A 15,137-nucleotide genomic window follows, 5' to 3' on the forward strand; every position below is an offset into this window, starting at 1 on the left:
AGTCCATGTCACAGCAGTGGTTTCTACAGTAATTTTATGAAGTTACGAGAATACTTTGTGTGTGCAAAGAAAACAAAAATAATGAATTTATTCAACAATTCGTCGTCTCCGCATCACCCTGGCACCATTTTGGAGAGTATCACATACGTAAACAATGTATGCAACGTATGTATGAAAATACGTTGTTTATGCTTTGATCTGAACGTAAACAACGTATTCTTTGCGCACAAAAAGTATTCTCGTAGCTTCGTAAAATTACAGTTGATCCACTGATGATGTCACATTAATTATTTTAACAATGTGCTGAAATGCATTATTGAGAAGGTCAGAGAATTTCATCAAATATCTTAATTCATCAAATATCTTAATTTGTGTTTCGAAGATGAACAAAGGTCTTACAGGTTTGGAACGACATGAAGGTGAGTAATTAATAACAGAAGTTTCATTTTTGGGTGAACTATCCCTTTAAAGTTTGGTACCATTTCAAAGCTGAGCAGCATGCTCTTCAGACGATCAATTTCCTCTCGCAGTTCTCTGATCAACCTCACATTGGCATCCTGAGATAAAACAAAATGTTTTATTTTAGTTTCATTAACATAATTTTCTGTTGATGGTGGTACAGCAAGTTCTACAAACATTTGGACACATCTGAACACACCTCATTGACTCTTGGCTTGTTGACGATGTTCCTGGCGTGAGCAATGATATGCAAGTGCTATAACAAGTCTCAGTTAGCATAACGGTACACGTAGCAAGTTTTTTTTTATTATTATATAATAAATTAAAAAAAGAAAACTGATAGAATAGAAAAAGAATAGAGCAAGCTAGTGTTACAGGCCTTTTTTGCTTTTGTTAATTGTATAATAAATAAAAAGAAAACAAATAGATAGAATACAAAAAGATTAGAAAAGCTAGTGTTAATTTTTTTTTTTTAAAGAAAACAAGCAGTAAATGAATAGAGTGCAAGTCTAAAAGGGACAATTTTTTTTTTTTTTAGAATAGAATTAGAATAGAGAGTGCTAGAGTTAGAGGGTCAAATAAAGATGGAAGAGATGTGTTTTTAGGACTCAGCTACTCGGATTGAGTTGGGCAGGCCATTCCACCAGTAGGGAACATTTAATTTAAAAGTCAGTGAAAGTGATTTTGTGCCTCTTTGGGATGGCACAATAAAGCGACGTTCACTTGCAGAACGCAAGCTTCTAGAGGGCACAGTGCAAATTGATAAACAGAGGTGTGACGTGCATTCTTTTTGGCTCATTAAAAATGTATCTTGCTGCCACGTTCTGGATTAATTGTAAAGGTTTGATAGAATTGGCTGGAAGACCTGCCAAGAGAGCATTGCAATAGTCCAGCCTGGACAGAACAAGAGCTTGAACAAGGAGTTGAGAAGCATTTCCTGAAAGAAAGGGCCTGATCTTCTTGATGTTGAATAAAACAAATCTGCAGGACCGGGTTTTAACGATGTGGTCTGAGAAAGTCAGCTGATCATCAATCATAAATCCAAGGTTTCTGGCTGTTTTTGAAGGAGTTATGGTTGATGAGCCTAACTGGATGGTGAAATTGTGATGAAACGATGGGTTTGATGAAACCACAAGAAGTTTTGTCTTGGCAAGGTTGAGTTGAAGGTGATGGCTTTATCCAGCAAGAATTGTCTGTTAGACAAGCTGAGATGTGAGCAGCTATCGTCGGATCATCAGGATAGTCGGTAGAGAGGTAGAGTTGAGTGTCATCAGCATAGCAGTGATATGAAAAGCCATGTTTCTGAATGACAGAAACTAGTGATGCCATGCAGACAGAGAAGTAGGGTTGACAGGAGGATCTGGTGGTTAACCGTGTCAACGGGTATTTATTTTTAAATCTTATAATAATATAGTTATAATATATAAATTAATACATTTTACTTTGGTTAATAAATGTATTAATCAAAAAAATGAGGAAATGATCATAGAATTTATATTTTTGTGTGAACTGTCCTTATAAGAGAGACTATAATAACATAAGAAATAAATGAAAAAAGAGACAAGTCCTTGATTACATCAGCAAGGATGGTAAAATCATTTAGTCCTGATCTAAAAAAAATAATGTATAACCCAGATTAAGTGCCTTCACCTTATAAAACTCGTCCTTTCATTATGAAGGAGTCATGCTGGGATACCCTCTCAACACCAACCACAGAGACTGAATGAGTCACCGGAGAGAAAACTCATCAGCGTCCTGAGAGAGTGACTCAGAGACTGATCCACTGAATATCAAATATCTAACTGTAAATAGACGTCCTCTGAGGCATCCAGGGACAGTATCTGTCCTCTTAAGAGAGATAATACAATCATAACTGACAATCTACAGGATACAGTCTTTAACAAGCCCCTGTAAACACTGTGTCACATATCTGATAAATAAAATCCATTTATAAATGTAATCTCAGCCTCATAAAGCCTCATATTTCCTGCTTTTTGTCGACAGCTGTAGCTGTTTCGGTAGATTTGCTTGTTCTTCCCAGGCTGCTGATCTGTGCTGGTCTACCATAAGCCTCTCAGCGTTGATAAAGGGCCGTTTGAGTGTGTCTGAAGTGCTGAGTCACTTACCTTGCTGTAGACTCAGGCCCAAATACAACTCTTATTATAGAGATAGTCCACTAAAAATGAAATTCTGTCATCGTTTACTCACCCTCATGTCATTAATAGAAGTTATTAATGTTAAATGGAGCTGTGTGTGTTTGTCAGAGGGAAGGAGAGCAGGTGGAGGTGTGGGTGGTGATATTAATTAGCGGGGTTTTGAAACCTCTCACCTTTGAGAGCTCCGTTAGGAATCTCTGTCAGCTTAACTCTTAAATCACCACGACGGGTCCAGTACTTGCTCTTCAGCTAAAAAATGTATAATTTGCAGTTTGATCAGGGGCATGTGATGCTGTTCTGTACGTTCACACTGTCAGTTGAGTTTGGCACACTTCCTTTATGAGACTTCGTGAACTAGGGATGTCAGATGATTGTTCTTTTGAACTGGTTTTAGTCAAACTGATTCACAAAACATTTGTGAATCACTTGACTGTATGAACACCTGTTTGGGAGTTATATATATATAACGGATATATAACAAATGAGTTCTTTCTATCAAGTCGAATGATTTGCAAAGCATTTCTGAATCACTCATTAGAACTGCATAAAAGGTGACATACTTAAAAAAACATAACTGAAAACATACTTTTTTCTTATAAATTAAACCAAATGTTTAAATTAAATTAACCAAATATTTAATATATAGTTAAATTATATGTGTATAATTTTTTTATGCATATTATATATAATATTTAAATATGATTAATAACAAATATTTATTATTTTCAAATAAAAAAAAATAACAATATTATTAAATAAGCTAAATAAACATTTACTTAAATATATTTAAATGATTTAACACTGCTTCTGATTATGATAGAGTTCTGTAAAATATTATGAACTATCAAACTAAAAGGTGGGTGACATGCTGAAATCATAAACAATATTTCATATAATCTATTGTACAGAAACTTAAGAAAAACACTATTTACAGTATATAAATTAAACCAAGTAATTTATTATTATTATTATTATTATTATGTAATGAAATAATAATAATAATACATAAAATAGCAACTAATATATCAATAATATAAAAAATACTTATATTATGTAAATAATATAAAAATGTATACCTATATTATGAACATAAATTGACATAAAATTCAATTATATTATTATTATTATGTTATCATCATAATATTATATATCGTAATAAATTCATAATAAATGGTCACAATAAATTAAAAATAATAAAGTGATAAAAACAGTAATATTATTGAAGCAAAATAAACATTTACTTAAGTATTTAAAGATGTTACTTTTTTTGTAAAATACATTATGATCTTATGAAAGATCTTACAAGTGATTAATTAAGTGATCTTCATTTTGAAATCAATTTGTTTACCAATCAAACGACAGTAAATAATTCAGCAAGTTTAAAAATAGAGTATGTTTCTGTAGACTGACACCATCTAGACCAGGTCTCTGCCACTGCTCATGTCCCTCATTTCTCCTCTTGCTGATTAAGACTGAAGACATAATGTGGGCCGGCTTGGCAGGAACAGATATAAATACGCCTGCACCCTTCATCACTTTTTAATCAAGAGAGTGATTACGCCGTGGCAGTGTGAGCGTCTCAGAAACTCTCTCTACTTTCCTCCGGCACAGATTTAGACAGTGTCTGCTACCAGGCTTTATTTAATGTTGTAAATACTGCCCTCTCAGATAACACTCATCACTCCTGTGACTCTCCTCTAGGACACTGCAGTGATGTTGACCTGCTGTCTCCTCCAGTATCATGTTCATCTGTGTGGATGAAGTCTGTTAAGATTATATATTGAGATCTATTTTGATTTGTTTTAGATCACGGCTGGCAAAACGCCACATCCCGTAAAAACCTCCCTGCTCAAAGAGCTCCATTGTACTAGGAGAAGGGAAACGAGTTCAGAGTTAATGTGTCTTTCTTGTTTCTCTGCAGGCATGCTAACTATCACAGACTTCATCAACATACTTCACAGATACTACAAATCACCCATGGTATGTAATGCATTCTGTCTTACGTTATTTTTTCTAGTTTTCAGAAGAAATGCTGAAGTCCTTGGCCAGAAATGTACTCTCAATTTCAGACTCTATTGTGTTAATATTATATTATATATTCTATAATGTCATATTATTTTTATTCTTTAATTTAGCTATTGATTATTTTATTATTAGTTCATTTATTTTCCTTTTTTTTTTATATAACAGAACTTTTTATATGGCATTTCTTATATTTTTTCTCGTTTTCAGCAGAAATAGTGAACTCCTAGGCCTGAAACATAATCTTGATTTCATGCACCATTGTTTTAGGAAATGTTATTTTATTTTATTTGTATATTTTATTTATTTTAAGAAATACTGAACATACTAAATACTGAATACTCCATTGTGTTTATAAATTTCATAGTACATTTTTATTGATGTATCTATTTATTCTTTTTTACTTCTTTTTTATTTATCTTTTGTTACATTTTATTTTTTTATTTGATTAAAGTTAAGACTTAACTTTGTATATGGCCTTTCTTATATTTTTTTCCAGTTTTCAGACAAAATTCTGAACTTTTAGGCCTGAAACATCTTGATTATTTTATTTTATTTTATTTTATTTTATTTTATTTTATTTTATTTTATTATTTTATTTTTGCTTGGTCACTGATAGCGAATGTAGATGTATACAGTGAAAGTGCTGCGTTTAGCTTTGCCGGCTGGCAGACGGGCTGTTTATAGCCATGAGCCTTTCGTGAACCTCACGTCATTTATAATAACCTACAGTGCTCTGCAATTACTGTGTTCAGATCACACTGAGCTCAGGAATCAGGATTAAACGTTCCAGAAACACCTCAGCATCTGTTGTCTTTTGTGCCAATAATTGCTCATGCAAAGTAATTAAATTGATGTGGATAGTAAATAAATTGCTTGTTTTCTCACATCGGTTATGAAGTTATACTGCTGTAATTTAACATTATCATTAATTTTCGATATGGAGTTGCTTCTTACGATATAATTCACTGCCTCAAATTCACCGTACAAACTTCTCTTCCTGCTCATCAGTATTTATAAGCTCATATCCTTGTTTTTGCATTTTGTTCTTAAATACAGATTCATGTGAATTTATGCAAGAGCAAAGAAACCACTAATCACTTTGAGTAAAAGCAACATCCTCTCATCTTTTCACATCCCATCAGTTCTTTTCTGCAGACACAGGAAGTAGTTGAAAATGCTGTAAAGCTTCTTCCTGCGTTTAGAGAAAAGGCACAGCTGTGGCTTAATTATTTATATTCATACAACATACTGACAATAATCTCCACTAGACTAACAAAAAAAACCTTCAGAAATCATTCTAACATGATGATTTGGTGCTTAAGAATTTTTTGTAATTATTATTATCAATGTTGAAAACAGTTGTGCTGGTTAATATTTTTGTGGAAAGTTCAAAGAAAGTTCAAAAGAACAGCATTTGTTTGAAATGGTAATCTTTTGTAATATTATAAATGTATTTTTAGCATCACTTTTGATTATTTAATGCATTCTTTCTGAATAAAAATAATAATTTCTGTAAAAAAAAAAAAAGGACTGAACCCTAAACATTTATATCCTTTATGTTTTACTTAAAAAGAAAGTGAGCTGCAAAAATAGGTCATGATTTGGCCCACATTTAGATATCAACACCAGTTCAGTATTGAGCAATTTAACCTGACCTAATAAATAATCCAGCAAACTATAAAACTATCCGAAAAGATTAACAAGTTCTTACAGAAATCATTCACACACGGAAGTCTTAAATGTACAGCATTCTGTGTAGTGGACTTCATATCTACAAAATCTTTATATAGAATTTATATCTACAATAAAGAATATGTCCCCTTTAAGCTCTGTCACATGCTCGCAAGCGCTCTCTCACAAGCATTGCCCTCCAGAGCCTCCAAGAAATCGTGAGCTTCAGCATTAACCCATTTTCCTGTCCCTTCGGTCTTATCACGCACTGAAAGTTGCACACGCGCATGCAAGAGCTCGTGTCCACAGTAATCATTAGCTAACATATGGAAGCAGGAGGCTGTGCATCCTCTGATCAGCCGTGCTTTTATGATTAGTCATGTGGGTTTAGACGTTAGCCTGCATCAGCAGTGTAGTGCGGCTCTTTAATTGGTGCCGCTGTGGGAAGCCTGCTGTTTAGATGATGTGCGTCTCACTTTCACTTAGTCAGCGTTACTGTTTCTAAGGGTCGGGACTACAATCCTGCATCACTTTTTACCAGTTCCAGAAATCAGTGCCTAAAGCTGTTCTTGGTTTCTGAACACACATCTGTACCTCGTCTGTCTCAAATTCTCACTACTCAACAGATGCCTGTGTCACATTGTGTTGCAGGAAATTTGTATGAATTTTTTTTAATAAAGAAATGCCTTGGTTTTGGCCAAATGAGGAAAGTTAATGTTCGCTTTGCTCACAATGGCTCAAGAGCTTATAATATTATTAATTATAAAATATAGGGATGCAACAAAATTTTGGCCACTGAAAATTATCAGCTGAAAATGGCATTTTCGGTTTTTGGCCGAAAGAGAAAAATGGCCAGAAATATGCACGGAAAACATATTCTGATTCTGTTGCATAGAACTGAATAAACATAATATATTGATATTTAATATTAATATATTTTCGGTCCAATTTTATTGTTGTACTTTTGGTAAAAGTGTGGTTAATTTATTAGCTTGTATTAAATTAAGTTAAATTAAAAAGTCTTACAAAATTATTCTATATTATTATATTACTGTATTGTATTATTGTATTGTATTTTGTAGTATTTCATAATAAATGATTATTGAAAAGCATTTTCGGTTTCGGTTTTCATCCAAGTGCATCCAGAATTTTCGGTTTTGGCTTCGGCCCAGAATTTTCATTTCGGTGTATCCCTAATGAAATATGTTCATTTACATAATAATCATCATCGTCATTATTATTATTGTCATTATTATTATTATTATTATTATTATTATTATTATAAACATTTAAACTTGTTATTATAAACCTAAATGTCTAATTATAATGCTAACAACAACAACAACAATGATAATAATAATATATTATTATTATTATTATTGTTATTGTTACTATAAATAAATATGGATTTTCAATAAGTTACACATTGCTTTTAAGTTACATCAAGATTGTTAGATGTGTTTTTATATAATAATAATAATAATGATCATAAAAGTCATATTATTATAATATTTTTTATTAGCATGATGATAATTATTGTTATTATTATAAGTATGGTTTGTTAATGTTACATAGTGCTATTTTATGTTACATAATTTAGATTTGAATTTTTTTAGAATAAAATAATATAATTGATTACAATAACTTTATTATAATAAAAATATAGAAATTATACTAATATTATATATAATATAATTATACTTATATTTAAATGTAATTCTACTACTACTAACTGCTACTATTACTACTACTGTACTACTACTACTAATAATAATTATAATTATTATTATTACTGTATACTGTGAGAATTTCATTAAAATGTGAATATGTTTGCAATTTGAGTAACAATCTCTTGTTTTGTTTCAGGTACAAATCTATGAGCTTGAGGAGCATAAAATTGAGACGTGGAGAGGTAAGAAATCTTCACAGGTGGTTCTTTCTAGTGCTTCGTGTTTTATGCTTTTCTAGATGTTATATTTCATGTTTCCTTTTTTTCTTTTTTTACAACAGAGCTCTATCTACAAGAAACATTTAAGCCTTTAGTGAACATATCTCCAGATGCAAGGTAAGAGCAATTCATTTCTGTGTTAGCATGCATGTCATTTATTGCCTTACTATGGGAAGTTGCATGCTGTAGGGTGATCTTATTTTCAGTGTATTAAATAATTCAGTGCACGTAGTCTTGAAGGGCAAACCTCTGAATTTCATCAGGGTCCTCTGAAGTCTCCCTTCTGTTCCCTATGTCACCGCAGTGAAATTGACATTCTCTGTCTCTGTATGTTTTGTGTTTCAGCATATTTGATGCTGTGTATTCACTGATCAAAAACAAGATCCACCGGTTACCCGTCATCGACCCTGTCAGTGGAAATGCACTTTACATTTTGACGCACAAAAGGATCCTGAAATTCCTTCAGCTGTTTGTAAGTTCATTAATGTGTATCACTTGTGCATTTAGTAAGGTTTTAGCTGGCTGGTTTTGGCAGGGTTTGAGGTTTAACTGATGCTGTAATGAAGCGCACAGTCATTTCCTCCAGAGTGACAAAGAATGAGGAAGGAATTGAATGAATAAGTATGTTCTATGTGTATCACTTGTGCATTTAGTAAGGTTTTAGCTGGCTGGTTTTGGCAGGGTTTGAGGTTTAACTGATGCTGTAATGAAGCGCACAGTCATTTCCTCCAGAGTGACAAAGAATGAGGAAGGAATTGAATGAATAGGATGAAAAAGTGCAGAGGAAGGGAGGGGTAGAGCAGATGAAGAGGAAGAGGAAGAGACAGTCCCTAGATTAATGTCATCTATCTGATCACAATTCCATGGCCTTTTATATACTTCAGCAGTGTAAACAGCTTCCATCTCTCACAAAGTATTTGAAAGACAGAGGTTAGTTAAAGTCTCAGCAGTATAGCTTGCATAGAACTGCACTGCAGGGGAAAATAAAATGTACTTTGTATACTAAAAAGTCTCAGAAAGTGTTTTTTGTTTGACAAACAGGGCAGACAGCCAATATAATTCCTATTATTACTAGAATTATTCATGTTCTTATGTTGCTTGAATTATAAAATATTCAAAAGCTGAAAGTAGCTTGTGTTTATGTGTCTCAGGTGTGTGAGATGCCAAAGCCCGCCTTTATGAAGCAGAAACTGGAGGAGCTGAGCATTGGGACCTACAGCAACATTGCCTTCATCCACCCCGACACGCCAATCATCAAAGCACTCAGCATCTTTGTGGAGAGGAGAGTGTCAGCACTGCCTGTGGTGGATGAGTCAGGTATGATTCAAAAGAAAAGAGACAGATTTTGTGTATTCCAATACTCTTACACTCATGAAATTACTTATTTAAAACTTTTTCCTGTGTATTTTTGCCTTTTAGGAAAAGTTGTAGATATTTATTCCAAATTTGATGTCATTGTAAGTACAGTATATGTATTTATTTTATTGTTGAATGTGGAAAACGTTTGACCTGTACTACAGACGTTAATTATCTTTGTGTGTTTGTAGAATCTTGCTGCTGAAAAGATGTACAACAACCTGGACATTAGTGTGACACAGGCACTGATGCACAGGTCACAGTACTTTGAAGGGGTCATGAAGTGCAACAGATTTGAGACACTGGAAACGATAGTAGATCGTATAGTCAAGGCTGAGGTGAGCTTTCCCATTGTCTTCCTTTCTGTCCTCATAAATCTGCAACCTTTTTTATTATGACCAAAAATGGATATGTACTTGCTTTTCTTTAGATGCTTTAGGTCACTATTGAGGAAATAAGCTAGACTAGCTCTTTGTAGTATGTATTCTGCAACTGCTCTTGCTCTTTATAGAGGAACATTTTTTGAGTTGTTCTTGGTAATTTATTTTAGAACAGCTCTTTGTAATAGGTATTATACATCTGCTCTTGGTAACAGTCAACAGTTGCTCTAACTCTTTATAGAGGAAGTATTGTAAAGTTGCTCTTGGTGATATATTCTAGAGCAGATCTTGCTTATAGATAGGCAGGTCTTCATAGTCGTTTCTCTAGTTCAGTACAGATGAGATATGCTGGAGCTGTAATAGATATTGTGCAAATGTTCTTGCTCTTTATAGAGGAAAAATTTTTGTGTTGCCCTTAGTAATTTATTCTAGAGCATCTCTTGGATATATATTTACTCTGGTAACATTTAGCAGGTGCTTAACCTCTTTATAGAAAAAAAATAGTCACTCTTAGTAATAGATATTCTAGAGCAGCGCTTGGTAAGGTATTTTATACAGTGCTTTAAAAAAGTCAAAAGTTGCTCTTGTTTTTTGTACAGGAAATATTTTAGAATTGCTCTTGGTAATATATTCTAGAGCAGATCTTGCTAATAGTAATTATGCAGCTGCTCTTTTTTTTCAACAGTTGCTCTTGTTCTTTATAGTGGTGATGTTCTAGCCTTGCTCCTTTTATATACTCTTTTTATATGCTCTTATTTAGATATACTATAGATGCTCTAGATATATACCTAAGATCTAAATAGATATTCTATATAGATATTCAACAACTGCTTTTTGTCTTTATAGAGGAAATTGTTCAAGTTACTCTTGGTAATGTATTCTAGAGATAGAAGAGATATTCTAGATAATCTGAGTAATAGATGCTCTAGAGCTGCTCTTTGGTAATATTTTTGTGTCACACTTGGTTCCATATATTCTATAGCTGTTCTAATTCACTATAGAAAATATATTCTATGGTGATATAGATGGGTTATTCTAGATCAACTGGGTAACAGATGCTCTAGAGCTGCTCTTAGCCGTTATTGTGATCATGTTTTAGTGTGGCTCTTGTTTGTAGATATTCAAGAGCTTCTCTAATTCACTATAGAGGAGATATGCTTGAGTTGTTCTTGGTCTTTGCTTTTGTTTCTGTTACTCTAGAAGGTATATTCTAGATCAACTGGTTAATAGATGCTCCAGAGCTGCTGTTAGTTGTTACAGAGGTGTTATTCTTGTCACTCTTGTTTCTAGATATTATAGACCTGCTCTAGTTCGCTATAGATGTGATATTCTAGATCAACTGGGTAACAGATGCTCTAGAGCTGCTCTTAGTCTTTATAGAGGTGTTATTTTTGTTACTCTTGTTTCTAGATATTATAGAGGTGCTCTAGTTCACTGTAGATGGGTTATTCTTGATCAACTGGGTAACAGATGCTCTAGAGCTACTCTTAGACTTTATTGAGATCATATTTTAGTGACTCTTGTTTGTAGATATTCAAGAGCTTCTCTAATTCACTATAGAGGAGATATGCTAGAGTGGCTCTTTAACTTTGCTTTAGGTTCTCAATATTTTAGAGCTACTCTAGGTCACAAAAGTGGAGATAGTCTAGAGATGTTCGTTTTCCTAGATACTCTAGGACTGCTCTAGATGCTGATGTGTATCTGTCCTCGGTCAGGTGCACAGACTGGTGGTGGTGGATGAGAACGGCAGCATCGTGGGCATCGTCTCTCTGTCGGACATCCTCCAGGCACTTGTTCTCAACCCCGCAGGTATCAATGCTCAGCATTCCTAAAGCACATTTCCAGCAGGACCCTCCTCCTCCCATCCTCTCTCGCCCGAGCCACAGGTACTACCTCCACTGCTGAGGTCAAGGAGACGGTGCATGACTTCTGCCTGGCTCATGATGTGTGCGAGGATGGCATGTGCCAACTTATACTTTCTGTTTCCACCACAGAACCAGACATGATTGGCTTTGATTCCAGAGGGCAGTGTGTGTGTGTATATGTGTGCACGCCCACATTTCACCGCATATGATTTTGATTAATGAGGCACTTGCAGTACATCAGAGCCCCTCCCACTGCAGGGCTTCCTGTCTGCTGATGGATAGTGTCCTGCAGTAACTCAACCACACGCTCTGTCCATGCATACACATAATGTCGTAGGTCTTCCCACTAAGATCATTATACATTTCTGCTCATAAATTTACATACCCTAGCAAAATATGGAAAATGTTCATTGTTTTAACAAAATAAGAGGATCATATTATTTTTTAATACTGTCCTGAATGAGCTGTTTTGCATAACAAATGTTTACATATGGTGCACAAGACAAAATAATAATCTAATGTATATAAATGAACCAAAAGTTTGAATTTAATAATAATTTAATGTCATTATATGGATGATCAACAACTGTTTTTGTTTTTTGATAGTTGTTCATGAGTTCTTGTTCTGAGCAGTTAAACTGCTCATTTTTCTTCAGAAAAATCCTTCAGGTCCTGCACATTCTTTGGTTTTCTAGCATCTTCTGCATATTTGAACCCTTTCCAACAGTGACTATGATTTTGAAATCCATCTTCACACACTTATACAACATACAACTATTACAAAAGGTGAAAACATTCACTGATGCTTAAGAAGGAATCACGATTAATTAAGAGCAGAGTGTGTTACAGGGAGTGTAATTTTTTTCATTTAATATTGCCCTTCAGAAGCTACTTAAGATGTGTATGTTTCACAGATTTTCAGTTTTGTTACAAAAAAAAGGGAATGTAAACTTATAAACAGAACTGCATAACCAATAAATATGATGTACATCTATGACGGACATCTAAATCAAAATCAGATGATGGGACATAATACACGTCTCTCTATTTAACTCAAACTTTCTGGATTTCCTTCTGAGAGGTCACTGTGTGCTGGGTGTCTGCCTTGTTGGCTGTGAATTTATAATACTGCATATTAATTGCTTCTGTGAAGAGTGTTATGAATCCTAAGTAGCAGATGTGATGCTGCTAATATTGCAAATAGTATGCGCAGATCAAAAGACATTCTGCCCTGTGGTTGGTCCTGCTCCTGGAGATGGACCTTCCTGCAACTTATATAAAACACTCTAAACCAGATGATTTTGACAGAGCACTGCAGTGATGATGTATTTTTGTAGGCCAACCCAAGAATTAGCATCACCCTGGATCCCTTGACAAAATCCCAACAGGATTTTTCCATTGGTTTTTGGATTATTGCAGAAAATAAGCTCCCTGACCAATAAAAAAGTGATTAGTATGTTTTGTTTATCTTCACAAGTGAACACAACTTTAATGAATTTTAAATCAAAAATGTCACCACCATGAAGCTTCTATCAACTCTTTCAGTTTTTATTAAAAAAAATACATTTTCCCTGAATGTGTGAGTTAGAATAGTTTGCAAGAGTACGATTAAAAACACTACAAAGCTGTAAAAGGGCACTAGTTTAGTTAAATGCTAATTTCTGGGTTTGGGCCTATAAAAATACTTCATCCTTATTACTAGCAGGTGGACTACAGGCTGTCTAGAACTAAATTCGGCAGGAATCCATGTATGTCTCTGTGCAGCCTTAGTTGAAAATACATGCTCACAAGCTGCCTACTAGTGGTTGTAAGCAGTATTGCAACTAAAAAAGACCTCTTTTACATATTGTCTACTCTTTTGCAGGTATGACCCGGAAGGAGAGCGAAGCAGAGACGGAGTGATGCTAGCGGAGATTGCTGGGTCATGTGATGTTGCTGTAAGAGACTGAAGTGGAAGCGGAGACCACAAGTTTGGGCCACATCTCAGAATGAAAGAGTGGAACCAGGGAACTTGACCTAGATGTGCGCTGTTAGATCACAAATGAAGAGTTACACGGACTGGTTATTTGGTCTGTTATCTGATTTCTAGATGGACGTATTGGCCGTATGGGGCGATTAAGGTGGATCATCTCTTATTCAGAAGGATACTGTGAACTCTACCTATTATATCACACTAAGCTTCTGCACGCACACTATGATAACTATACCTTTAGCTAGACCTAAAACTACGCCATCTGGTGTTTGAATAGTGGTCTGCACACAGACTACGGACTGTACCATAATCGCCTCTGTTGGAGGGGGGTGTCTGTGCGTTCGCAGGGCATTCAGTAATAATCTCAGTATTCAGTGCATGTTATGACTGTTTGTTCCTCGTGTATATACGATTTTCGGCTTGTGGCGTATGAGCCAGTTCACATATTTGTACTTTTGACTACTCCTGAATTTAGGAACTCGTTTAGTCTTTCTCCGCCACAGTCCCTTTGTAAATGCAGACAGAAATGCTTTCCTCTGTATCTGTCTATGGTGCCTTCTGTCCAGCAGTTATCGCCCACTACTGGTTGCCAATAGAACAAGATTAATTGAATGTTTAAATATATCAAAGTGAATGTTACAGTTGTTTAAAAAACCAAAAGCCCCGTTTTGCTGTTTTAGTGCGTGTCACTGATTTTATTTATTGCAGAGCTCGACATTTCTTCACTTTGGGTGTTCATTATTTTCTTGATGTTTTTGAAATGATGCTGTAAATGATAATTAAAATGTTTATTTATTTATATTTAACACTTTTGTAATTTTAAAAGCGATATCTAAGTGTGAGATGGAAAGATCTATGGAGCCCCTATGCAGTAAAACCACGTGCTGATCAATGTCTTGATGTTCAATGCAATTCAACCTTAAAATCCCATCTTTTTTTTTCCTGTCCATGAGGCGACTGACCTCTTGTTTGTATCAATTGTACTGTACACGCACGCAGAGCTTCTGTCTGAGGAATCTACAAGCGCAAGAGAAAGGTCTATTTTTTTGTGTGTTCGATGTTTGTAATACTTCATATTTTAAGTTTTCGTCATTTGTTTTTGCAGATGTTACTGTTGTTGTTGTTATGAAAGAGTAATGTCCAGAGATAAATTCACATCACTGGCATGAGAATGCTAAAGGATAATCATGCTTCAGATTCGTTTTTTATTTACAGTTAAATAAAAACGAATAAACAAAATCTGAAACATTTTTGTGTTGTTTGGCAAGCCATTTTTACAACATAAAACACACACACACACACACA

General features: G+C 34.5%; 1 protein-coding gene across 1 annotated transcript in view; it reads left to right on the forward strand.

Moving 5' to 3' along the window:
- Nucleotides 1-14,479, forward strand: part of LOC107677161 (5'-AMP-activated protein kinase subunit gamma-2-like) — a 58,301-nt gene extending 43,822 nt beyond the window's left edge. Inside the window, exons 5-13 of the mRNA XM_016471946.1 lie at nucleotides 4,537-4,595; nucleotides 8,178-8,223; nucleotides 8,322-8,376; nucleotides 8,605-8,731; nucleotides 9,411-9,576; nucleotides 9,679-9,716; nucleotides 9,807-9,953; nucleotides 11,711-11,804; nucleotides 13,725-14,479. Coding sequence (XP_016327432.1) covers nucleotides 4,537-4,595; nucleotides 8,178-8,223; nucleotides 8,322-8,376; nucleotides 8,605-8,731; nucleotides 9,411-9,576; nucleotides 9,679-9,716; nucleotides 9,807-9,953; nucleotides 11,711-11,804; nucleotides 13,725-13,762 — 770 coding nt within the window. The 3' untranslated portion in view covers nucleotides 13,763-14,479. The remainder of the gene's footprint in view (nucleotides 1-4,536; nucleotides 4,596-8,177; nucleotides 8,224-8,321; nucleotides 8,377-8,604; nucleotides 8,732-9,410; nucleotides 9,577-9,678; nucleotides 9,717-9,806; nucleotides 9,954-11,710; nucleotides 11,805-13,724) is intronic.
- Nucleotides 14,480-15,137: the final 658 nt, after the last annotated feature.

Source organism: Sinocyclocheilus anshuiensis, unplaced genomic scaffold, assembly GCF_001515605.1.
Source record: "Sinocyclocheilus anshuiensis isolate Anshui unplaced genomic scaffold, SAMN03320099.WGS_v1.1 scaffold392, whole genome shotgun sequence".
Taxonomy (NCBI): domain Eukaryota; kingdom Metazoa; phylum Chordata; class Actinopteri; order Cypriniformes; family Cyprinidae; genus Sinocyclocheilus; species Sinocyclocheilus anshuiensis.